Below are 26345 nucleotides of genomic sequence, written 5' to 3' on the forward strand. Positions count from 1 at the left end.
GGGGGGGAGGAGGGTGAAAAAAAGAAAAAAGAGCTTTCTTAGTCTAATATCAACTTCTTAAAAACTATTCTGAAAGCAGCTTTGAAAGTATCTCCCTCACCCTGGAACTCATAAGCTGCCTATTACGGCCACACACCGAGGACGGATGACTGAACGCTGCTGCCTCCTGCTACCACAGCATCTGGCGTCAAAGGTCTCAGAATTCGAGCACTGATGCTGGACTGTGGCGGGTCATCCTCAAGGCAGGTGGCAAAAGAGACCACAGTGACACCTTACATCCATCCACGAGGCTTCCTTCCTTTTTTTTTTTTTTTTTTTTTTTTTTTTTTTTAAAGAGATGGAGAGAGACAGAGCATAAGAGAGGGAGGGGCAGAGTGTGAGGGAGACACAGAATCCGAAGACCGGCTGGAAGCTGTCAGCACAGAGCCCGACGGGGGGCTTGAGCCCACAGACTGTGAGATCATGACCTGAGCCGAAGTGGGATGCTCAACCAACTGAGCCACCCAGGTGCTCCCACCGGACTTCTTAAAGAAAGTTTAATACTAGAGAAATAGTCTCTGTATAAAACATTCCTGCAGGGCAGTTAAAAAAATTTTTTTTAACATTTTATTTATTTTTGAGAGGGACAGAATGCCAGTGGGGGAGGAGCAGAGAGAGAGGGAAACACAGAATCTGAAACAGGCTCCAGACTCTGAGCTAGCTGTCAGCACAGAGCCTGACACGGGGCTCAAACTCACGATCCATGAGATCATGACCTGAGCTGAAGTTGGACGCTTAACCAACTGAGCCACCCAGGCGCCTCTCCTGTATGGCAATTTAAGTATTACCTAATATAAAACAACTATTATTTCATTAAGTTTTTTTTTTAACGCTTATTTATCTTTCAGACAGAGAGAGACAGAGCGTGAGCAGGGGAGAGGCAGAGAGAGAGTGGGAGACACAGAATCTGAAACAGGCTCCAGATTCTGAGCTGTCAGCACAGAGCACGATGCGGGGGCTCGAACCCATAGACCGCGAGATCATGACCTGAGCTGAAGTCGGACGCTTAACCAACTGAGCCACCCAGGCGCCCCAAAACAACTATTATTTCAAAAGACACTTTATCTCCAAGAGTTATTATAGTCACAATAAAAATTAGCATATTAAATAGGTGAAAGTTTTAGGAATCCTAGTTATGCATAGAACTTGAAACTAGTGATGATTTGATAGAGCTCCAACAGCGGTGCTTGGTTTACCCTCAGCTCAGTGCAAGATAAATTCTGATTTAATCAATTTTGAGATTTTGATAATGCCTTGAGGGACAGGGGAGCTTTAGAATCACACTATGCTTTTTAATGGGCCTTTCTAACAAGTTGTATGCACTGAAGAAGTTCACTATTTTCCAAAAGTCAGCTTTAAATATGTGTTGAGAAAGAAAATCTCAAAATTAGGATGCTGAAAGTCTTGAAAGAGGGTACTATGATTTGCTAATTAAACACTTTAAGTTGGCTTAAATATAAATATAAAGCTGGCTTTATATAATTACCATGACAAGCAGAAAGTCACAACTAGATGAAGTCTGCAAATTGCACACTACAATTTAATTGATGTTAGGGATTCTGAATAAATTTAATTTTGCTGGGCTAGCTAGAGTACAGAGTTAAAATCCTACAGATAGAGATGTAATTCTTTTTCAGACAAATTCTGAATAGCAAAACAAAAACAAAAACAAACCAGAAAAAACAAAAATTTACTCATGGTCTGATTTGGAAAGTCCTCATTGTTCTTGAGGGAACATGAGAAAATGTGAACATGGATGAGAAAATGTGGATTCTATACACTAACAGAATATTAATTCAACGCATACATTTTTTTTATCATTTTCTTTGTCAAAACAAAATTAAAGAACGCTGCATCTACAGAAATTGTTCTCCTTCCATAAAGGTAAACAGAAGACAGTGCCAGCAAGGGAATGTGGCTGGGACACCGCCAGCTCATTTCATTCCCATGCTGATGGCTTTCACACGTGTACAACTGTATCAGAATAACCACTTCTCGCCATCCTGTGCTGGCGTCTTTCCTCCCAGTAGAGAGATTTGAAAGAGGAATATTTTTATATTCAGAGAAAGCCCGATGAAGATCAGCTGCAGACACCAAATAGGGAGTAAAATCTCCAAATACTTATGTCTTATACGTATTATTTCCACACCGAAGTAACATCATGGTACCTTTAACAGGAACAGCTTTCTATAATCAGAAGTGTGAAATCTGAAGTGAGACCAGAACCTCCAATCAGTACAAACCCTATTACCTTGATTTTTTAAAGTGTCCATTAAAGTCTGAGCGATGTTTCTAAGGCAGGAAAATGGTAAACGTTCACTTGCCAAAATGCTTTCCAAAGCCTAGAAGAAAGACATCGAGCAATTCCAACAATTAGAAAACAAAATCATTGCCTTTTAAATTCTGTATTTATACCTACACCTTCAAGGCCCCAAATTCCCAAGGGAAACTGCACGGGTAAGACGTTTTAGGACACTCCCAAAAGTGACTTTTGAAAAAGGCACATACGCAGAAAAATGTAACTGCCTCTGTACTACTCTTACACAAGCAGGCAGCTGGCTGCCTATTTGTTCAGTCTTCCAAAGCCTAACCTGGTTTCCTTTCCCCCTTTAATGTTGAAAATGATACACAATTCTATCAGCTTTTCCAGCATCTTTAATAAAATTCATAGTCTCACATACTATTCAGTAGTGTAATTTTTTAAAAAGGTCAAGACGACAGTCTGTAGCATGCAAACATTCCCAGTTTTGTCGCTCCAGGATGTAAGATAAGAAAAAAAGATGGTATCAGAATGAGAAGCCCTGTTTGGACAAGACCCTCCCTTTCTACAGATTCTCGACACGACCTCTCCTGGATGCCCGCCTTGTCAGAGCAATGTCAGCTTCCATAACCGAGCGCTGCCCTGAGGAAAATGAGAGCTAATTAGCCCTGTCAGAATGGAAGCTGGATGAAAAGTCACAGGGACTTGCCTGTTCTACACTAAAACAAGAAAAGGTGTTTTGACAAAATGGCTGCCACAGGAAAAGGGGATGAGAAATCAGTAGTCACTAAATTCTCCCACACATCTAGCATTGCTTAGTGGCTGTGGATTATGAAACAGACATATTTGGTGAGGTCCCTACTTGAAGGGGCTTAAAAGAGGTAAAAAGGAAAAAACTGGTGAGCTCTAACCCATGTACATCAAGTAATTAGAAAACAAGTAGCCATTAGCTATTTGGTTCTGACTAGGAGTTCAGAGATGCCCATGGGGACTGAAGTGTTATATAAGAATTTAGAGAGTCAAGCAGCAGTATGAGGGTTTTGGATAAGAGGGTGCGAGTAAGGAAATCACAGTGAATTGTCATACTCGTGTCACAAACCCGGCAAAACTCAAGAAGTCTGGCTATCCCACGGGACGCTGAGGCTGTGGAGCACCAGCGCCTCACACAGCATGAGTGAGAACACAAATTAGCACAAGTATTTTGAGAAGCAATTTTTGATCAACTAGTAAAGCTAGCAAAGCTGGTACCCTACAGGTTCCCCTCTCAGGCATAAAACTCAGGAGAACTCTTACAGCAGGAAATAAAGATACAGTATCCTATGTACAAGGATAATCACAGTGTCACTGTAATTACAAAAAATTGGCAACAACCTAAATGCCCACTGACAGGAGGAGAGTGAAGAAAGTACAGTCACAGAACGGGATTCATATGGTACGTGACTACATACAGTCCATGTAGTTCATGAGTACACACAGCACATGTAGTACAGGAGTGCAGATAGTACATGAGTACGTACAGTTCGTGAGTACACGTAGTACATGTAGCACATGAGTGCATATAGTACATACAGTACGTATCGTTCATGAGTACATATAGTACAGGACTGCATACAGAATATACAACACATGAGTACTTATAGTACACGCAGTTCATGAGTACACACAGTACGGGAGTACACAGTACATACAGTACATCTAGTACATGAGTACATATAGTACACGCAGCTCACGAGTACATATAGTACTAGAGTACATACAGTACGTGCAGTACATGAATCAACTGTACATACATCAACATGGGTGCCTCAAAGAAACAGTGTTGAAGGAATGAACTAAGTCACAGAAGACATGGAGCATGACTCCATTTCTATAAAGTTATAAAAGGCAGAAAATGCATCAATGTTTTAAAGGAACCACACAGAAATAATATAAGGAAAAGCAAAAGAGAGAAACACGAAATTCTGAACACTGGTCGCCTTGGAGGGGAGGGGACTGAGGAGGGACAGTAGGCTCTTCAGAGTTCTGGTAACATTTTATTTCCTAAGGTGGGTGGTCAAACACATGTGTTTACTATTATTCTTTAATCTGAATAAACGCTATGTATAGATATGTGTGTCTATGTTTAAAACATGCATACATGTGTATGGTACTATTAATTTTTAAAAGAACTAGGAGAAAGAAACAACAGGAACTTCCATATATGAAGATAAAAAGGATGCATGAATAAAAACATGAAAAGAAAGACGTTAACCTGTCATGCTTAGAGGGGAAAAGGAAAACAAAGCCTTTCTTAAGAGAAATAGGTCACAGCTACTCAGCAGGAAAGTTTACCTACATACTTACTTGTTTCTTGGTTGCAGGATACTTAATATCAAGAATTAATCCCTTTATTTCTGTTTCAACCAAATCTACGAAGAGAAAATTAACCAAAGTAAATATTTCACTACTATTATAAGGCAAATTTTATCCAGAAAAAAAAGAACTGCATATATTTCTAACTATCAGTCAGTCTAAAGGACTTCTGGGTTCTCTCACATTGTTATTTTGCATGAATGTTAACATCTCCCAGGTAGGAAGCTGCATCTTTACAGAGCAATTCTGATAAAAAATATACAGGATTACTTGCACCTCACCTTATCTTAAGGAACTGCAACTGCTCAGAAATGAACTTTTTTTAGAGAGACAGAGAGAGCAAGCACACACACTAGTAGGGGGAGGGGCAGAGCGAGAGGGAGAAAGAGTCTCAAGCAGCCTCCACGCCCAGCACAGAGGCGGCCCCGGGGCTCCATCCCATGACCTCGAGATCATGACCTGAGCTGAAATCAAGAGTCAGATGCTTACCCGACAGAGCCACCCAGGTGCCCCTGAACTGAACTATTTCGATTGCTCCATTTAGAATATGCTATTAATTTAGAAAATGACGGAAGAGCATGCTTTATTATTTTCACTGAAGGACACCCACCGAGATTGGGAGGTTTTGTTTTCAGCAGGGTCGCCAGTTTCTTCACTAGGTGCATGTCCTTGGCTCGTTCACACTTCTTGTCGCTAAAACAAAAATTACAAAAATTCTTACAGAATATGAAATCACTTTCCTTCTAAGTCTGACACACTCCAACTCTCTCTTTCCTTATGTTCTTCCTATTTAACTTAAAAGATACCTGTCTAATGAGAAAACAACAACAACAACAAAGTAACTACAAAATAAAGAGCAAAATGCGGGATGGAAAAGTCAGAAGAGAGACACCTGACAGCTCTTACCTCAGTGCTAAATGGAAAGGAACATGTACTGTTTTCACACTTCCGGACACCGGATCAACAAGACAGATCTGGTAAGTCTGCGGCTGCCAGCTCTGACTGGTCACGTTATTTAGGCCCATTATTTTATAGCCAGGATACAGAAGCCTGAGGAAATCACATGCCAATACAGTAAGAATATCAGAGAAAGGAGAAATGCCAAAAGTGCTTATATGATAGCAAGGGACCCCTACATTATTTTTGATTCAGGGGCACTAGTAAGGCAAATAAACACTAACTGATACCAAAAACATGAGTAAAGCAGACTTGACCGGTAGAATGCTGCATGTTAAAATGTGCTAGAAAACTAAATGACAGGCCTGTGGCAAACAAAGCATTCACCTCGCTGACCATCATCACCATGGGAATCTGAAGGAATCTCTCCTTTTGAGCCCCCACAGCGTAAGTAAGGGATGGGGGCAAATGGCAGCTCCACAGGTCACTTTATTAAATTCAGTAGCATATCATGGCCTTTTCAGTAAGAGTTTTTTGTTATTAAATACTTAATCTTGAATTATATACCAGGCACTCACAGGGAAAAACCATAATAGGGAACGCTGCAATTCTCAAGCCACTTGCCATCTAGTAAGCAGCTTTAATAAAAGCTTTACTTTAATAAAGGCATTCTTTTCTGTAACCAGGAAAACGACAGGGTGTGTGGCTCACCTGCAGTGCTTTCCCACGTTGAAAGCTCCCACCCTAGGCCCTTGCTGTGTGCTCCACACCTCCAAGATTCCCCTTCGTGGTGCGTAGATCACAAGGAACTGAGCTACGCGACTTGGACCCTGAGTATTTCCAAAGGGGGAAAAATCCGCCTTTTCTGGTACCCTTTCGTGGAGGTCCTCAACGATCTGCATCCAACCGATCTGTGCATCTCGATACCCTTCGAGACAGAGGAAAAGGACAGCTATTTAGTTAATTAATCTAAGTTCAATCGCAGCTTTCCGGAGCACTCTGGAGTATTTTAGCCAGGAGTTTCAGAGCAGCTATAGAAGCACATTACCTTTTTATTGTGAAATAGCTTCATCAGAAAAGATAATCCTAATTGTAACAAATACCAACTCAATCACCAAGTCTTACTAAATCTCAGAATTTTGTTAAATTTACTTCTGATCACCCTTTTTCTTTAGAAAGAAAACAGGTATCATTAAGGCTTCATGAGTCCCTTCCCTGACCCCATTCTCTCCCCTCCTTCTCTTTAAAAAATTCTTTCCCTTCGAAAACTCTGGGGAAGGTTACCAGGTTTGGATTTTGAATAAAAGTCCCATTAAAATATAAGAAAAAGATCAACTTGATTTCGTGCTTTTCAAATCCTGTGGTGCCGTGTAGACGGGGAATGGGGTGCAAGGTGGTGGCAGGAAGCTCCCGCCTCCAAGAGGAGGCGGCTGACGTGGTCTTCCATCTCAAGGAGGCCCCTCCACAGGCCACGGGCCCCTCTCTTCCAGGTATGGGGGACACGGCAACAGCCACAGCAGGGAAGGCCACAATGCTGCCACTATGATCACTGCAGTGGATCCCACTGGGGCACCTAGGTCTTCTATATTCTGGAAAAGCCTTGCTGAGAACCACCCTTGATGTTATTTCAGAAGACAAACACCGAGGAGAAGTGATGTGTCTACAGCATTGAAACCTACGTCTATAGACACTTAAACATGTAACAGGTAAACACTGCCGAATTCTCTGACAAGGAGCTGATACTGGCCTCCATCTGTACAGAATAATTTAATGTCCTCAAATCCATTATTCCTCACACGGGTAAGTAGAGACCAGAGTGCATCACAACTGTGACTTCTAACCAGGAGTCTAGGCTGACGTATTACTATTCCAGAGGATTAAAAAAAAAAAAAAACAACTGCATTCTCCCCTTCTTCCTTGGTCAAAGAGATTTGATCTTTCTCAGGCTGACAGTGTGCCTAGATATTTTCAAGTCTCCCTTATAGTAGGCATGACTATGTGACTGAGTCCTGGCTAACGCACTGTGGAAAAAGCTTGGTGGGAAACCATCTTCAAAGTGGACTGGCTCAGCTGGAAGGTCTTCTTCCTTTCTTCCTTCGTGGAACTCAGAGAAGAAGGCTGGAGCTCCAGCAGTCATTTGAACCATGAAATAACCTTGAGTGGGGAAGCTACATAAAAGGAGACTGAGCTCCTGAGGATGGCATGGGCATATCATTACAACCCTGAACCTGGGTCTTTTATTAGCAACTAACTGGAACTCCCGACTGACATGTTACTAAGAAACTTAAGTAAACTGACCCCAGCATATGGATATGGAAGCCAAATAAGCAAAGATGGGTTTTGCTAGGTTTTGTTGTCTTTAGTTTGAAAGACTCAGCATTCTAAATTTAAAGAGAACACTGGACTTAAGCATGACCTCGTGAAGTCTAATGAATCTAACGGGAGCAAGAAGCTGACTTCAGAAAATTGACAATGACAGAACTGAAAAGCACATGAGGAAGAAATTAAAAGCCTATAAAGCGATCAAACTTAAAGAAGGGATCAACTGGATTATCAGATCAACTATTGTTGATGGGAGTTCTTGTTAACAAGAAAAGCAAGCAAGCATACACATAATGAAGTAAGCAGTGCTGTCAACCAGAAGCTGAAGGATGGGGATACTGCTCAACTATACGGGCAAAAAACAAATTAACTTTCTTCCAGATTTTTATAAGGAAGTACCTTTCCACATGCGAATTGCGATTCCTCTAGCTACATCCAATAAAATAACTCTGCCAAAATCATCTGTTACTGCTGCCAGTGTGTTACACGGAGAGAGACATATACTTTCACCGTGGCGTCTAGAATCTGGAAGTCCAAATCTGATATTTAAAAGAAAATATAAAGCTCAAGTCAGATTCCAATCTAGAAAAAGTTAACAGAATAATGAAATGCATAAACAAACAGGCCAAATCTGTTTTTAGATAAAAAAATAAAATAAAACTTTGCATGGATTAATGGATAATTTATTAATCATACCAGACATTTTGCAACACAAAATACATAAAAAGTTTCTTCCATTATAAAATAAAAACAGTTAAGTTTTATTTCACAGGTTTTCTATATAGGTATCCATAATCTTATATTTTTAGAGAATATCAAGTATAACTATCTTGTCTTGATTAAGTGTTATGTCATAGGAAACAGTACCCTCATGACCAATTAAATTTTAGAATACTATGCTCCTACACAGGCATATTTCATCTATGTTCATTTTTTTTAAATATGTATTTTGAGAGAAAGCACACAAAAGTACAAGCAGGGAAGGGGCAGAGAGAGAGAGAGACAGAGAGACAGAGAGAATCCCAAGCAGGCCTCAGGCTGTCAGCACAGAGCCTGGATGCAGGGCTTGATCTCACAACTGTGAGATCATGACCTGAGCTGAAAACAAGAGTTGGATATTTAACCGACTAAGCCATCCAGGTACCCCTTAAGTTCATATTTCTAACCTCTACTTTCTGCTAGATGTCATTTCCTGCTGACACCAGCATACCTACCTGAAGAACTCTCCCTCTTCTAAATAATTACCTTTATTTTTATTATCTTATTATCCTTTTTAATGTTTATTTTTGAGAGAGAGAGCATGAGCTCGAGAGGGGCAGAGAGAGACGGAGACACAGACTCTGAAGCAGGCTCCAGGCTCCAAGCTGTCAACACAGCTTAAGTTGGACACTCAACCAACTGAGCCACTCAGGTGCCCCTAAATAATTCTTTAAACTGTTCTTGTTCCATAACCAATCTTTTAGAACTGCAAGATAAAAGAGCTACTGCAAAAGGACCCACTTTGAGAAAAGCCCAAGACAAAATGCCCAAATTCTGTTACATCTGTGTGCAGGCAGAGGGCACTTGGGCTTACTTCTTGATTCTTAAGTGAATTTAGAAAATGTGAGGTGTTACAATATTTTAAAATAAGATGAAACAACCTTAGAGGATAGTCTTCAATAAAGTTTAATAACAGTTCATTATATCTCTTTAGTTGAAGAACATCTACGATGGGGGGTTCTGTTTCCCTTCATGGTAGTATTTTATATTAGGTAACAAAAACGATTTAAAAACAAAATCAAGCAAAAATCAGGCCCTCTCCAGCACACCCTGACGAACACTGTATCCTACAGCACCAGGGAAGTCAACAAAAAGGCACAAGCCTGCTTCCTCGGAGTGCCTGAATGCACGCGACTCCTCGCTTTTGTTTTTTAAAGAAACCACTAAGCACTTTTTAAGTTTACACAGCTGACTGACAAACTGAAGTATTAAAAAAAAAAATTCAACCACTATCTGGGGTACCGGGGTGGGTCAGTTGGTTGAACATCCGACTCTTGATTTCAGCTCAGGTCATGATCCCACATGTGGGATGGGAGCTCCATGTCAGGCTCCACGCTGCCGGCACGGAGCCTGCGTGGGATGCGCTCGCTCTTTTGCTCTTTGTCCCTCCCTATGCATGCTTGCTCTCTCTCTCAAATAAATAAACCTAACCAAAAAAACTCTACAGCTATCACAGAAGTAATTTTCCTAAAACTTAAGCTAAGGTTCTAGGTGTTTGTCAGAAATCACACTCAGCAAACACACACGGAGAGCCTACTCTATGACGGGGAGACAGCTGTGAAGAAAACATTAGAGAATCACTTTCCTCATGGAGTTTATATTCCGACAGAAAACGTCTCACATTAATGACTTTCAGAAGCTCCACAAACTCACGAGATCAACAAATCAACAGAGCTCGCAGAAAGCCCAGAGGGGCGCCTGGGTGGCTCAGTTGGTTAAACATCCGACTTCGGCTCAGGTCATGATCTCATGTTTTGTGGGTTCGAGCCCCGCATCGGGCTCTATGCTGACAGCTTAGAGCCTGGAGCCGGCTTCAGATTCTGTGTCTCCCTCTCTCTCTGCCCCTGCCCTGCTTGCACTCTGTCTCTTTCTCTCTCTCTCAAAAATAAATAAACATTAAAAAAGACAGACAGACAGACAGACATAAATCTCATGGCACATTTTCCCAAACACTACAACGGGGGACGGGCATGGCCAACTTGCCTTACAGCTAACGGGGCAGCTGGCTCCACCTTCGGCTTCTGCTTCTGCACCGCCTCCTCCTCATGCTTACTTTTCCAGCCAAGCCAACCACTGACAAGAAAGAGAATCTAGAGTAAAACTGGGGCTTCCAACATTCCAATGTGCCGATTATGAAAACGGATGTGAAAACGAAGCTAGATACAAATTAGATCGTGTCGCGGGCAGCCGTTTAAGTCACTACCTGGCGGCATTAAACAAAGCCGACGTGAGCTTGCTTGCGACAGCCAGGGCGACGTGAGATAACAGTGGTTGTGTGCTTCCCTGAAAAACAAGACATTTGAAAGGGAACATGTAACAGCTGACACCCAAAACATATTTCTAAACAAGGCTTACTTTTAAAAGTTCTGTAAAGCCTGGACCAGCAAAAATCTTCAGCATCTTTCAGAGAGTACAATAAAAACTATTTTAGCAACACCATCAGAAGTTTTAACTCGACAGTTTAAAAGATCACTACGAGTCTATTTTATCTTCAGGATTAGCCTCCTTAAGTTGTAATTTAATTTAAAAAGCTTAAACTAGGACATTAACATGGCACTATTCTAGCAAGGCTGTGGATTTCCCATCTACACACAACTGGCTCTTGTCCCTCTTTTTCTTTTGACATATATTTTTATTAAAGTAAAAAGATAGTTTGGACAATTGTAAAAAAGCCTTTTTTAAAGCGAGATATAAGAGCCACCAAGTCCAGCACCTAACTCTCCCCTATTTTAGGAACCAAGTTTCACCGCCGCCATCAGCCCCAGCCGGCAACTTTACAATCCCTTTACAACTCCCATCTCGGGGGCTACGAATAACCCGGAGCCCCTGTTCAGGGCACCAGTGTTTAAAGACAAATCACCGTTCAGGAACCTGAGGCATCTGAAACAGACAAGTCTGTCTGTCTTACACTGACTTTAGTACCTTTTCAGTTCACCTGAAGAATCTAGAAGAAAGTCAGTGGGGACGAATTTTAACTTAAATTGAAACTTAGAAATGTAAACTGCCTCATCTTTCTAAGGCTAACTTACAATATCCAACGTGCAGACAAGGTGAAAGCCCAAGAGAGGACTTTCTCGTGATCAGTGACAAAACTCTTACCTCTAAAGCATAGAAGAAGCCAGTAAATGGATTGGACCCAACAGTGATATACTGAGACATGGCGGGTGGGCTGTTTTTAATGGCTGCATTAAATCCGCCTATAGTGGAAGCAGTCTTCATTTGATCAAAAGGGGACAGAGTCATAATACCTAATGATAAGACAACAGCAACAGCACGTGAGCTAAATGCACTGAAATGACACTGTCATTTTAGATCATTACATTTTTACTTCGATTCCACTCAAAGATGCAAACTGCTTAGTTTTATGTAACAGATACAAGTCATTTTTAAAAGCTATAAAATCAATGTCATAAAAGATTCATAAGGTATTAAAAGTGCCACCTATTCCTCTAAGCCATAAAATATGACAAAATTTCAGTATTAACTTTTTGACACATACAGAGTCCAGACAGTACAAAAGTATACAGTCTGCCTAGATCTGCGGCGTCAGTCAGGTGCTAAAGGCATCAGGTGAAGCTGTCGCTCATGCACCTTCCAGAGACCTTGTACAATACATGACAGCATGCCAAGTCAAAGCATGTGTGCCTTCCTTTTTTAATTAATATCAGAGACACACCCCATTCTCAACCACCCAGAACATTCCACTACGGCCATACCGTAACTGATCTGACCTACTGATGGATATTTAGGTTGTTTCCCATCTTTGCCAGTACCAATAACACTGCGATATATATCTTTGATATGTCTTTGGAAACCTACATAAGTTAATCTGTATGGAAAATTCTTATAGACAGAAATTCTCAGAGGAGATCACATTTTTAAACATTTTATTAAGTACCGTTACACTGCATTCCATAGAGGTGGCACTAATTTAGATGCCCACCAAAAAGGTGAGGGAGCATCTGTGCTCCCATACCCCTCCCAACACAGCAAAAACACACACTTTCACACCTCTACTCTGTAGTCCAGGAATCCCCAACCTTTTTGGAAAAAGAGTTAACTTTTCATTTTCCCAAGGCTTTAATGGTAAAAGCAGACAGACAGACTGATGCTGACACCCACATGCCTGTGTAGAGTAGCAGAGGAAAAACCAAGGTCATGTAAATTCACCTGAGGGGCAGGGAGAGAAAGATGGGGGCAGCAGGTGGGGGAATAAGCTTAGAGATCCAGGAAGTAAAGATGAGCTGCTAAGATTCAACCTAATGGACTCAGGCACACGTGCGGTACCTGGGTACCCACATGGTCCATGAAGATATCCATTTGGAAAGTTCTGAACTCAAATACACGGTAGAATGCAACATAAATTACCCTAATTATCATATATAGGTACTGCCTCAACTCTGCCTGCAAATAGTCAAAAAACACATTGTTCCTGAAGAAGAGTCCTAAGAAAAGAAATACTTTTAGGGAGAGCATGAGCAAACCATTTGTTGGCTTGAGGGATTAAGGTGATCAAATAATTGTAGAAGCTGAACTATTCCGAAAGAGCATAACACCTGTCCCACATTCATGAAGGAATTCATGATTCAATATACAAAATGTTTTTACGACATGATAAAAATCTGTGTAAGTCTGGCCTGACACTACCAGAATGAAATCAAAGGGTGAATTGTGTGACATATATTAAAGTTTTAAAATGACCTCTCTTGGGGCGCCCGGGTGGCTCAGTCAGTTAAGAGTCCAGCTCTTGATTTTAGCTCGGGTCACAATTCCAGTGTTATGGGATCGAGCCCCATGGTGGGCTCTGCGCAGCCAGCACAGAGCCTGCCTGAGATTCTCTCTCTCCCTCTCTCTCTGCCTCTGTGCTGCACACATGCTCTCTTGCACGTGTGCGCTCTCTCCCCCAAAATAAATTAAAATTCTTTAGATAACTTCTCCCTATACTCCCACAGGCTACAGGGGCAGTATAAATTGCTACAAGCTGTCCAGAAGACAACATTCTAATATGTATCAAAATGTGAAGTGGGTTTATTCTAAAGAGATGGCTGACCAGTTCTTTCCATCCTCACCACTGATCTTCCCCTTCCCACAATTTCCCTCATCCACTTCCAATGCCACACACACCTTAGATCCTGTCAACTGCACAGTCTTTGAAACTGTGATTTCAAGCATACCACATTTTGATGACCATCTCAAGAGTTTCAGTTCATTAATCCTACTTTCCACTATTTATCAAGCAGCCTCTCTGTTCACGTCCCTTCTTCTCCAGCTTAGATCTGTGCTCTGTCATCATCACTCGTGCAGACCCCTACAACTGCCCTGTGTCCTTCTCGCACACTCCTCTGGTCAAATCCTAACTGTGATGGACCTAAACTTTCTGCTTTTTCTGTTTACAGAATAGCTGATCATTGCCAGGAAAAAAAAATAATACATCTGGGTTTCAAAATAAGGCTCACAAAGAAATGGGCGTACAGGACCAGCCCGAAACCCCTTGACCCTTCCCCATGCTTCCGTGACACTGGTCTCCCACAGCCTACGACTTGCTGACTGCACCCCAGAGGTGTTAATGTGCTGTCCTGCTCTCTGTACTGTGGCAAAGTGGTGAAATCAAGAGCCCCGTGGTGTGTTGAGTCATCAATCTGAGCATTATTTTTCAATGATTTAAAGTAAATGAAGATACAGCTTATTGACAGCCCCTCCTCCTCCCCTCATATACTTTCAATATACACATATTTCAATTTTTTGTTCAATACACACAATTTTCAATTTTTATTCAATATACACTCACTGCTTTCATTATTAAGAACGAGGCAAATATTACTGCTGAGACAAGCTGCCTATTATATTTCCTTAGATGTGAATATGTGAATTTTTTGTGTTCTTCCAGAACATCTTAGGCCTTTCCACACTTTGAAACAACTTAGTATAAATGTTATTATAAAATTATAATGTACAGTTAAAATACACACTAAAATATTTATATAAATATAACAAATACTAATTTGAAATAGAATTTATTATTAAACATTAAACCACTATTTATTAAATATTATCACTATTAAAATGTAAATATTAACTTAAATCTTAATATAAATTTCCATAAAGTCAAACTCGATGGATCATTTCCTAGGTCTATTATAGGGGCTAAAGAAGACCTCTCTGATAAAATAATACCTGAGCAGAGACCGGAACAAAGTGAGAGAGACAGAGCCATGCGGGTAGCTGGGTAGAGTTTCCCAGGCAAAGGAGCCACAGCCACAAATGCTGTCAAGCGGGAGGCCGCCTGGTGCATCTGAGCAACGACGGGGAGAGGAGCGCGGTGTAACACTCGGGGGGTCCAAGAGAAGAGAAGGTAAAGACACACCACAAACCAGGCGATGTGAGGCCTTGGATGCCACTGTAAAGCCTTTGCGTTTTATTAGGAATAAGACAGGAAGCCACTATGAAAACATTTTACACAGAAGAGTGACAAAAGCAGGACTTCTATTTCAAAAGGCGATTAGCTGCAAACTGGTGAACAGATTTTAGAGAGGGGAGAAAGGAAGCAGAAAGACCAGTTAGAACGGTCTGTTCCTCAATCGTTCAGGCAAGAGATGCTGGTGGCTTGGACCACGATGCTCACGGCAGTGGGGATGAGCGGTGGTCAGACAGGGCCTACTGCGCAGGAAGAGACAAGGTGGGCGAGTGCGGAGTGAAAAACCCGCAAAAGGAGGGGTCACAGCTGACTCAGAATCTTTGGGTGTGAGCAACAGAAGAGAGGATATGGAAGAAAAGAGGAGAAACGAGTTTGGGGGAGGAGAGCAAGAATTCTGATTTGGATGTGGTAAGTTTGGATACCCTGGTGGAAAAGTTCAGTAGGAGCGGGAAAATGAACTTTATGGAAATGAATTTTAAGGAAGAGGTCAAGACTGGACATAAAAATAGAGATGCTGTGATCCAGTTTCTTGTTCTTGTGCTTCTAATTTCTGAAAATAGAGGTGGAAATGTTTCTTCTTCAACCTGCGTCACGCTGGCCTTCCTCACGGCTCCACCTCAAGTGCTCACATCAGACTCCAAGAAGAGCTCTATGTTGCCAAATCCAATGGACCTTCTCCCTTTCCTGAACTCCATGAAGCATTCCATGGTCAACCACTCCCTCTCAGATTTATGTCAATAAGCTGGGCTTCTTCCCTAAACTTTAGACATGTATCTGCCTACTTGATGCCTCCATTTGAATGTGTGATTGTGTCAGAAGTTAACCTGTAAGGAACCTAACTTGATCTGTCCACCTCAAACCTCTTCTTATTTCTCATTTCAGTAAACAGTCTGATCATCCATTCAACTTTAAAAAATCAGACATCCCTCAATCTTTCCTTTCTTTAATTTCTCAAATCCATCCCCTACCAATTACAAAAGGATCTCAATGTGTCCACCCTCCCCCAGCTCCTCGGCTTCGTCTCCAGGCAAGGCCGCCATTCTCCCTCACGGCTACAAACTCCTTACTGGTCTTCCTGCTTTTACTTTTTATTGTCCAAGCTCTCTCGAAGCAGCAGTCAGGATAATTTTAAATGCCCCGTACCTGGACTCCATCAGTGACATCTGCTGTATTTAGAGAGAATCCAAACTCTTTACCCTAAGTGATCTGTCCCCAGCCTTAATCTCCAACCTTTACGGAGCCCAGCAGGGAGCTCCAGATGGGGCTCGATCTCATGACCACGAGATCATGACCTGAGCCAAAATCAAAAGTCAGACACTTAACCAAAAGAGCCACCCAGGCGCCACTCCCCTTACTCTTTACAACAGAGTCTCAGGGACCTCCTTCCCGTTTCTCAGGACTTTGAGGCCCCGCAGGCCTATCTCTTCACTGCTTCCTCTGCCTGGAATGCTCTTCCTATACCTCTTTCTGAAGCTGGCCCTTCCTCCCACCCTGCGTCTCAGTCTGAGTGTCACTTCCCTGGAGAGCCCTTTGCTCACCTGAAATGACCCCTTCCTTTCACTCTCCATCATAATCTTCTGCTTATTTTCCTCATGATGCGTACTAACATGTGGATATTACCATAGTTATTCATTCGACTTAACTGTCTACCGTGTGCCTCCCTCTCACAGGATACAAGCTTCATCAGGATGGGGCTCTGTCTGCCTTGTATTTCTAGCCCCAGTATTAGCACCTAGGACATACTGGCTGTTGACTTACTTGTTGAATGAATTCATCAAAACTTTAACATAAAGATATACATATAATATAAAGTCCGTTGTACCTTTTTTTTTTCCTCTCATCATTTTGTAGGCTGGGAGATAAATGAATAGAATAATATTTTCTATCCAATCATTTTTCCTAGCCCGTTTCAATGTTCCAAAGTTCAATTAACAGAACAGGGAAGCCACCCTGAACTGAACTCAACCCTTTGGAATTCTGCAGTATTTTTATGTTAGCAAATCAGTAAAGACACACTGAATGTCTACAAGAAGGTACGTATTGCAGCGTGCCCCACATGAGAACGAGGTAGCAATAAGCCGAGGGATGTGTGTGTCAGGTACCTTCCTTCCGCCCTGCAAACTCACACTCCGGCTCTCCCCGCCCACTCCCAGGGCCGGCTGACGTCCACTGGCTTCAGACAACAGAAAGTCTCACCAGGAGATCAAAGACAGATGGGAAATGAAGTCAGGACACCTACTTCCCTATGACATAAGAACAAAAGCCTTCCTGCTCTTAAGATTCTGACCCTACTCATGACCTCCCAGTTCGGGACCTGCCCCAGGCCCTCACCCCTCCTGGCCCAGGAGCGGCTAAGAGCTGCGCTGCTGAGAAGCCCGGAGATGCCCTACCGTTCCTGTGGTTCTCCTGCACCGCGTCTTTCTAGTTTCTCTATAAACAAAACGTGTCTTAATTGTCCCATTTCAAGGGTGCCACCAGTTTTCTATCAGGACCCTGACAAAATGTGTGTTCAGCAAAATTGATTGAAAGGCTCTTTACAACATGTTGATCAGAAAAGGGGTATAGTACGGTTGGTACGATATAATCCTATGTATGAAAACCTATTTCTCGCTATAACCATATACATACCACGCATGCATTGCACACCCAAGTCTATAAGGATGTTCACCAAAATGCCAATGGTGAGTATCTCTGGATGGTGTAGAGTTTAAGGGGATATTTTTTCTTTGCCTCTTTATATACTTATGTATTATTTGAGTTTAGTAAGCATATAACATATTGGTAAACAGAAAAATACACATATTTTTAAACCGTATTTTCTTCTACACTCCATTTCTACTACCTTAATTCAGAAACCCATTACTTCTTACTAAGTATCCTTACTGCACCTAGTTTCTAGTCATGACCCCAATGTTACAGGCACTAAAAAACTACCAAAGTGATTTTTCTAACAGGCTAAGTGATAATACCATTCTTTAGCTCCAAATTCTCCAGTGGCTCTCAGTGTTGCTGGGAGGAAGATCTAAACTCCTCTGTGCAGTACACTGGGCCCTTCCAAATCTGACTCCTGTTTACGTCTGCCTGTCAGTTCTCCCCGGACCCATCATTTCTACAGCACGCACTGCACTTCCTGCCTCACACGTAGTACACACTGGCTAGGATCCCGCCTCTGTGCTGCTGCTCCTGATCAAGTCCTGCTCATCCTTCCAATTCCGGACTGAGTTCAGACGCTGCTCCCTACCTCCCTCGGCGCCAGGGGCTTCTCCTCCGCCCCTCCCCCCCAACCCCAGCCGGCACACTTGGGGACCGCAGTTGTTTCCATGTGGCTCTTCCAGCTAGACTCACGCTTCCCTGATGAGACCAAGTCTTCTCATCTCTGTCCTTTCCGTCTGTGTTCCCAGTACCTAGCACAGTGAGTCTTCAATTATGCTCGCAAGGAGAAATCTGCCTTCACCTGTATTCTGCTAGTCTAAAGGTTACATTTTTAGAAGACTGATCTATATGGTGATTATATGAACTAAACTGTCTGCAAAAAAAATTAGGTCAAATAGTGAAAGACTTAAACCTGTACAAACTATACTGCTGCTGAACACCTAATTATTAAAACTGCTATCGCTTCTTAAACATACAAGCCTATGATAATCCATAAGTCTGGAGTAACTTCCAAATGTCTCACCAAAGGCAATGAATACATTTCCTTTCGCATAAGAATATACATTTCTAATAAGTGAGATACATCAATTAAAAAGCAAAAGAAGTAAATTCCATAAGAATTTGAACTAGTGATGCTTACCAATACTAGCATGATCAATAATAGTGTCGATATCTTGTAGACCCCATTTCTTATAAGCTAACGGTGGTGGCTGTATGTTCTCATTGCCGGAGGCTGCAGCTGTTAAAGACAAAAATTAAACAATCCAAACTTAACCATAATGGATGAAGTGAAGTTTAAAAAAAAAAAAACTTTAAAAATATAATTAACTTGATTACTTTAAAATTTCAATAATAATAATGAGGCAAGGCAATGAAAACAAGGTTAAAGTGAACTTTATTCACGCCAAGACAGTATACGCAAAATGCAATGCTCTTAAAAGAGCAAGTTGACGGTCACAAGAGATTTTGGAACATTCACGTAGTTGGAGAAGGCGATTAAAAATTCTAGACTACTAATGGGGCACCTGGGTGGCTCAGTCGGTTAAGTGTCCGACTTTGGCTCAGGTCATGATCTCATGGTTCATGGGTTCAAGCCCCACATCAGGCTCTGTATTGACAGCTCAGAGCCTGGAGCCTGTTTCAGATTCTGTGTCTCCCTCTCTCTCTGACCCTCCCCTGCTCATACTGTCTCTCTCTCAGTGACATGTTTAAAATAAAACATTAAAATTTTTTTTTTGTTAATTCTCGACTACTACTAAACTTTAAGGTGAATTCAAACTGCAATTGAAGACAAAGAAACAATTTCTTCCTCCTGAGAAACAGTGGATAAAATCCTAGGAACAGAAACTAGTGCCTTAACTTGGTGAAAAACTGAAAACCACACGACGTGCCTGCAGGAGCACACACAGCAAGGGCTCGAAGGCAGCAGCCAAGGCCAGTCCTGATAGAAAGATACATAACCAGCAATAGTATCGCCAGAAAGAATCAATAAAATGCCGGTCTCTGCTCAGTATTTGCAACAGTGAGCGAGCAATGAAAGGAAAAGCAATAGTGACACCTCTTGCCATAGGTCTGGGCACAGGGTCCTACTTGTCAGTAAAGTTTCACGCCACAAATGAGAATATAGCTGGGTTCTGGCTGTTTATTCCCGGAAGTGAAGTACTCCAATTAGGGGAAAATAGATTCCTCTAAATACTTCAGATTTGACAGTAAGGCCAAGAAAAGAGAATTTTCCTGTATGTTGAAATAAAAGACACAACAATTTGTTGGCTAAGTAATCAGAATTCTTTTTAGAACAGCTTACGCCAAGTGGGCACTAAGTGGCTTTCTTACTTCCTAGGAGACAAACGGCTTTATGGTCTTAAACACAAAAAATAAACAGGAATTCAAAGATAATAAAAACTAAATGGCTGACGGTACCAATAATAATCATCTATTTCTAGTTTATTTCACTGACTGAATTCTAACCTGCAGAAAGCTGCCAGTCTCTTTAGGCATATATACTAATGGTGACTATTTTAAATGACCCCAAGATAATGATGCTTATTGTGCCTAAATTTAAATAATTTAAAAGATTATGAAAATAGCTATAAAAATTCAAACAAGTTCTGACTAAATACAAAAGCATGTACTATTGAAGACTCACGTAACCAAAACCTCAGGATTTTACCAATTGCATCAATCTGCAAACAAAACAATTTTTGTTTTAGGGCCATTATGAGCCCCGCTACCCAAACCCAGAAGAAACGGCGCAAGTCTAGTACTGGTGTTTTCAGTGAGCTTAAGGCTTTTCTAAAACTGGGATCTTAAAATCGATGGCATGTTTTTCGCTGGCAGCATTTTTGCAGATACTACTGCATCTACAAACAAAGGCACCTTGAATTTGATGAAATACAACTCTGCTCTGTATCCTCTTCCCAAGAATGTAAACGGTGAGTAGTATGAGAAAGAATTCTTATTTGTGCATTTTTCACCCCCAAGTCTGGAAATAACGTAGTCGCCCATATACACATCGCTCAGGCATCTAACTTCTCCATTCAGAAGCTTTCTGGGTTAGCAAAAAGAAGCCAGTGAGGACTCCTTGTTGGGTCTTGTCTACGGGAGGGGGCTGGAAATAAAATGCCCCCTGAACACAAGGGTGGCATTGCCCTCGGTGGGGATGGAGGACTCAATGCAGAATCACAAGATTCTCGGAACCAGCCCAACAGCTGCTGATCTAGCGAGAACTTGGTCCCTGGGCTACATGCGATGAAACTTCTCACCCCAATACACAGAGTGCTGATTTTCAGCCCTTGCCTTTATCTTACTACGCCAACTACCAGACAACGCACTCCCGCTTCTACAGAAACAGTGTCTTTGTTGTAAATCTAGTGCAGGAGGCCTTTTTAATTCAGAGGACATGCTTAATTGTCTAAGTGGATTAAATTAAATAAGAAGTTGGAAGTTAGATACGTCTTGCCAAAAACAATTACCTTTTGCTACCTGATTTCGACAAGCACGAAGAGACTGAAAAAGGCTAAATCCATCGATAGTCACAATGGCAGCTGGGTATAAGATACTCAACTCTTCATTCTATTAAAGAAATAAGAAGAAAATAATATATTTTCATCACTGCCAATTATGCATATCTACTGTTGTATTAAAGTTGAATGTCAGGATTAATGAAAAATAGCAAATTATCATGACTGACTGTCAACCACCCAACACACACAACACCATCAAGCAGAGGAAAAGTAAAACTAAATGGAAAATTAAATTCAGAATGACTTTTGGCCAAGGACTTACAATTCTTCTCAAACATGAGCTTTTGTGAATGATGTATAATGCATTCAGGGTCAGTGGTGAGATTAACAAAAAAAGTACAAGTTTTATTAAAATGAGATACAGTCATTGAGCAAACACTACAATATATAAAAGAAGAAAAACTAAAGACTCACCTGAAATCCCAAACATGTCTCCATACACAGGGTCATACACTTTGTATACACACACTATAGCACGTATGGTAGCATATGTAATAAAACTTAGTTAACCAGTTCTTAGTGGTGGACACTTGTTTGGAAGACCTAGCAGATTGAACCACTCTCGTGGCTGAGGCCCTCCAACAGCTTCCTTCTGCACTTGGAACACAGCCTGGCCCCACTAACCAGGCCTGCAGGATGGCAGCCTCTGTCTCTGTCATCTCACTTCTCTCTCCCCTTGCTCCCGGAACAAAGGCCATCATCACCTCAGTGCTTTGAACATGCCTAGACTTCACCTCCCAGGTGGTCACCTGCTGAATTCCTCTGATCAGTCAGTTCTCAGCTCGAATATAGTTGCTCACAGGCTGCTCCTGAGCCTCTAGGTCAAGCAGGCACATCCATTCTCCTGCCTCCTTACCAGCTCATCAACACTATTCCTTCCTTCCTAGCACCTGGCAGATACCAGAACCATCTTTGCAGCTGTAGTTGTTTACTGCTGGTCTCCCTTCACCATGCCCCAAACTATAAGCTCTCAGAAAGGAGGATCCCTGTATGTCTGCTTCACCAAGGATTCTCAGTGATTAGAACCAGACTGGGCATAAAATAGGCAGTACGTATTCATGAATGAATGAAGATATTTCCATTATTATAAACATCACTACAGTAAAAATTCTTTTGTGTGTATCTTTTCACATTACTTTAGTATAAATTCCTTCAACTGGGTGTGTTGGATCGTACAATAGTCTCAATTTTCATTCATATTATTAAACTGCCCTCAAGAAAGTGCCTGTCAATTAATTCATGCTTCCACCAACACATGAGAGTGCGCGTTTCTCCATACTGTTACCAACAGTTTTGTAAATCTTGATCTTTGTCGATATGAAAGGTGAAAAATTATCCAAATGTAGTTGCTTATAGTTCTTAGATTATTATTTAAGTTCAAAATGTTACCATATGCTTTCTGACCAGCTATACTTCTTTTGAGATCGGCCTTGCCTACTGGACCAGTAGACTGTTTCCATTTTTCAAAGAGATTTGTGGCCCATGAGGCATAGGAGCCAGGCGAAGGGAGCTGGCACGGGTGCTCGCATAACAGATGCGCAAGGCGAGGCTTGTACGGTCCACTGAGCACAACGGTGGGGAAAGAGCCTCCTCGCTGCCTTGGAGGAGCTAATCACCAGCAAGTCAATTATCTCCAAAACCAGACAGTCCTCCTGAAGGAGAGACTAATACAAACACCAGTGGTCCAAAAGCTACAGAAATTACATCAGATGACAGATTTGTGCAGAAGACCCAGAAGGAGTTCCTCTGACATTCCAGAAAAACATCTTCTCTCTTTGGAATTTCTCCTTCAATGACCTGCTGTCACCTCTACTACACTCACTGTCCCCAGAATTGAATCAGAGGAAATGTGCTCTGTGACCTTTAATAGATCTGGGAGTATAATGAAGAAGAAGCGAATACGTACTCTTGACATATAAACTGATGTATCAGATCCAAAAATGCTTATGTACAACACAGACTAACGACAAAGGCTTCTCTCTCTGTGTTCGGTGAGAATTATTTTTCAACTAATAGATTTTCTTGACTCACAAATAGCAAGCATTTAAATATTATATTTTTCTACCAAATCTAAAAACTAGTATAGACATAACCCAACTTAAAATGTTTATAAGAACCTTCGCCATCCAGAGAATAGAAAAACAGAAAAGAGCTCTTGAGAAGTATCTTCAAAGGACACATCATCTTCTTAGATTTCTAAGAGCTCCTTCTTTGTTTCCTTCAATGGTTTCATTTTCTCCTACCTTCTTGTGGTGAATATTATTAAGACTTAAGTTTTCAGTCTTCAGTTTTACTTTCCTAGATCCTATACCTGGAAGAATTAATTATCTAGGACTTAAACCATCTTCTTCAATCCAGTCTTGGTGCCTGTACAGAAATTCTGCACGGCTGAAGCCATACTGGTAGTTTCATTTTATTTCCTACCATCGCCTCAAACTCAACATGTCCCAAACCAAACTCAACAACCTTTGTTCACTTGCAAAGCAGCCCTGTCTGCCATCTTTGTCAAAGGTGCTCTTCAGCGTGGGTATCTTAGAGTCCACTCATTTTCCTCTTGACCCATCTACATCTCTAGACAATAACGAAATTCTGTCGATGGTTCCTTTAATGATTTTGGTACTGCTCACTTCTCTCTTCTCACAGCCATCACAGAGTCCTATCCCAACACTGCACGTCTATTAGAGAGAACTTTAAAAAATCAGCTAACTAGCCTCCTTGACTCCAGACTCTCACAACTCCAATTCCTCCTGAGGAGAGATTCCTTCAATGTCCCTTTGAGACAACACTTCCTTCTCATAAATCTTTAGTAGCTTTGCTCATCTCCTGAATCATTACGATTTTTACTTGGTTTTCAAATTTATGAAAAATGTGGCCACTGCCTATTCAACAGTTTCTCATTATTTTCTAACATAGGTTTCTCTGTTCTCATGCACTGTCCTACACTGAATCTCCCTTCATTTTTCTCCTGATTACCTAAAACACTTTCTCCTTCTTTTACCATTAACTAATGGTAGTCTTTAACCATTTTTCATAGCTTAATTCATATCTCACCTCCTCAATGAAAGTTTCTTTTATTGTCCTCGTTCTAATTGAGCTCCCCTTTCTCTGAGCTTGTACAGAATCTTTTCTGGCCATATAAAATGGCAAGTCACTAGGTACTGCTTTGCATGACTGTTTAACTCACTCAAAGGCACTAATAGGAATTAATCTAGGCTCTCTTACTAGATTAAGCTTCTTCTACAGCTCTAGGCCACCTCTCATACATAGGTACACACAGGTACACAGTACATACATCTGTGCACGTGAAACATTTTGGAAGCAGGAGAGTAAAAAGAAGGCAGATATATTTACATAGTTTTGACTACAAGAGCATATTAATTTATGTGGCTCTACAGTTAACTTTTTTTTTTTCTAGCAGAGAGAGAGAGAGACAGCATGAGCAGGGGAGGGTCAGAGAGAGAGGGAGACACAGACTCTGAAATAGGCTCCAGGCTCTGAGCTTGCAGTCAGCACAGAGCCCGACGCGGGGCTCGAACCCATGAACCGCGAGATCATGACCTAAACGAAAGTCGGACGCTCAACCGACTAAGCCACCCAGGCGCCCCAAATTTTTTTTTTCTAGGAGAGAGAGAGAGAGAGAGAGAGAGACAGCATGAGCAGGGGAGGGTCAGAGAGAGAGGGTCTACAGTTAATTTTTGAATGAGACAATCAAATTCTCACACAGCACCTGGGAAGAAGTGAAAACTGCACGTGTGGAGAGCCTTGGATATGAAACAGTATCATTTTCTATCAAAATCTTCAGTTCAGTGAATATATTTCCCACTATAAATAAAACCTTCACCTCCTTTCTGAGAAATAGGTAGTACAATGTAGTAATAGTTAATAAGGTTAGAACTTTTCTTCTTTTGTTGTGGACAATTCTGACAGCTAAATCCAAATTAAAAAAAAGATATATACCATATGTTTGCCTTAAGTCACTATTAAATTCTAAAAATAAGAAACCCTTTTAAGGCTCTCTGACCACAGTGTTTTATTTTACGGTAGGACAAAACAGAGGATATTTCATTAAATAAGTAAAAGCAAGACTGGGAAACAGGTTATGTTTCTAGAATATGCCAGCACAGCCGACTGCGCCACAAGACAGAGTTACCTTTAAGTTTCCCAACAGAGAGAGAAAAATAAACTACTTTGAAGTAAAGGCACTGATACTTTGAACACAGTCTTTTACGCTACCTGTTCAGTCACACCAGGATGCCGTGGGATCTCATAGGTCCTGCACTTAAGCTGGAGCACCGAGTCCTCATTCAAAAGCTGTGCGAGCAGGAGCACGCCGTTCTAGGAGGGAGCACAGAGAGGGGCTCTGCCTGTCTCCTTACTAACAGACCCGAACCGGTATGGGCAGGCAAAGCGCCATTTCCCCACCAGTTTTCCACGGATATCAGGCACCGTCTTTCAGAAGAATACAGCTTCTCTTCTCAATAGCTTCTACCAGAACTTTCCATCACGACTTCTCCCGTCCCCCCTTCCACCTGCACCCCACCCCCCACGAAGCAGCAACTACACCTTCCCAAGCGGCAGGCAACGAGTCACGAAGGACGATACTGGGGACACATAACTATATATTCCCATCGAGCAGCGAACTGCCGGCTCACCTCCGTGTAGAAGCGCACGTAACCTGAGGTAAAGCCCACCACGATGCAGGTCCAGTCAGGACGCCCGGTGGAGCTCCTGTCGCAGACAAACCCATCATTTTGTTATAACAGCTCATAAAGCAAAGCAAAGCGAACAGGTAACTTCATTATCCTTACCTCTTTTGGCTTGCTAGCGGGATACACAGGGCGCTGGTGACACATTCTCTAAAAACAAAAATGAAATCGTAAGTTTACCTAATGAATTTAGCAATTACTTTTCCCTCTACTTTAATGTTAAAGGGCAACCAGTGGAAGCTGAGCTCTGCGAACCAGTTTTCTTCACTGTGGAAGTAAAAATACAGTAAGAGCCCACATACGGAGAATCCTAAAAATCATTCACATAACAGGAAAGGTCGCGCTCACTTGAGGTTAATAAAAACCAGTAGCCTTCATTCTGTGCCATCATGAAAAGCACACGAGAAAGCACAACTTTA

The 26345-nt window shown here is 41.7% G+C and overlaps 1 protein-coding gene and 1 non-coding gene across 2 annotated transcripts in view; both read right to left on the reverse strand.

Moving 5' to 3' along the window:
• The window catches only part of RAB3GAP2 (RAB3 GTPase activating non-catalytic protein subunit 2), a 95341-nt gene that overhangs the window by 33720 nt on the left and 35276 nt on the right, over positions 1-26345 (reverse strand). The window contains exons 5-18 of the mRNA XM_077759817.1: positions 26029-26076; positions 25873-25948; positions 25454-25555; positions 21170-21269; positions 18838-18936; positions 11729-11877; positions 10833-10912; positions 10613-10702; positions 8270-8409; positions 6260-6476; positions 5558-5701; positions 5262-5344; positions 4643-4707; positions 2291-2381 (exon numbers count right to left, since the gene is read on the reverse strand). Coding sequence (XP_077615943.1) covers positions 2291-2381; positions 4643-4707; positions 5262-5344; positions 5558-5701; positions 6260-6476; positions 8270-8409; positions 10613-10702; positions 10833-10912; positions 11729-11877; positions 18838-18936; positions 21170-21269; positions 25454-25555; positions 25873-25948; positions 26029-26076 — 1484 coding nt within the window. The remainder of the gene's footprint in view (positions 1-2290; positions 2382-4642; positions 4708-5261; positions 5345-5557; positions 5702-6259; positions 6477-8269; positions 8410-10612; positions 10703-10832; positions 10913-11728; positions 11878-18837; positions 18937-21169; positions 21270-25453; positions 25556-25872; positions 25949-26028; positions 26077-26345) is intronic.
• On the reverse strand, positions 16888-17019 carry LOC144228063 (small nucleolar RNA SNORA36 family). The gene has a single exon (XR_013334112.1). It is a non-coding gene; the product is annotated as a small nucleolar RNA SNORA36 family (small nucleolar RNA).

Source organism: Crocuta crocuta, unplaced genomic scaffold, assembly GCF_008692635.1.
Source record: "Crocuta crocuta isolate KB4526 unplaced genomic scaffold, BGI_CrCroc_1.0 scaffold556, whole genome shotgun sequence".
Classification (NCBI taxonomy): Eukaryota; Metazoa; Chordata; class Mammalia; order Carnivora; family Hyaenidae; genus Crocuta; species Crocuta crocuta.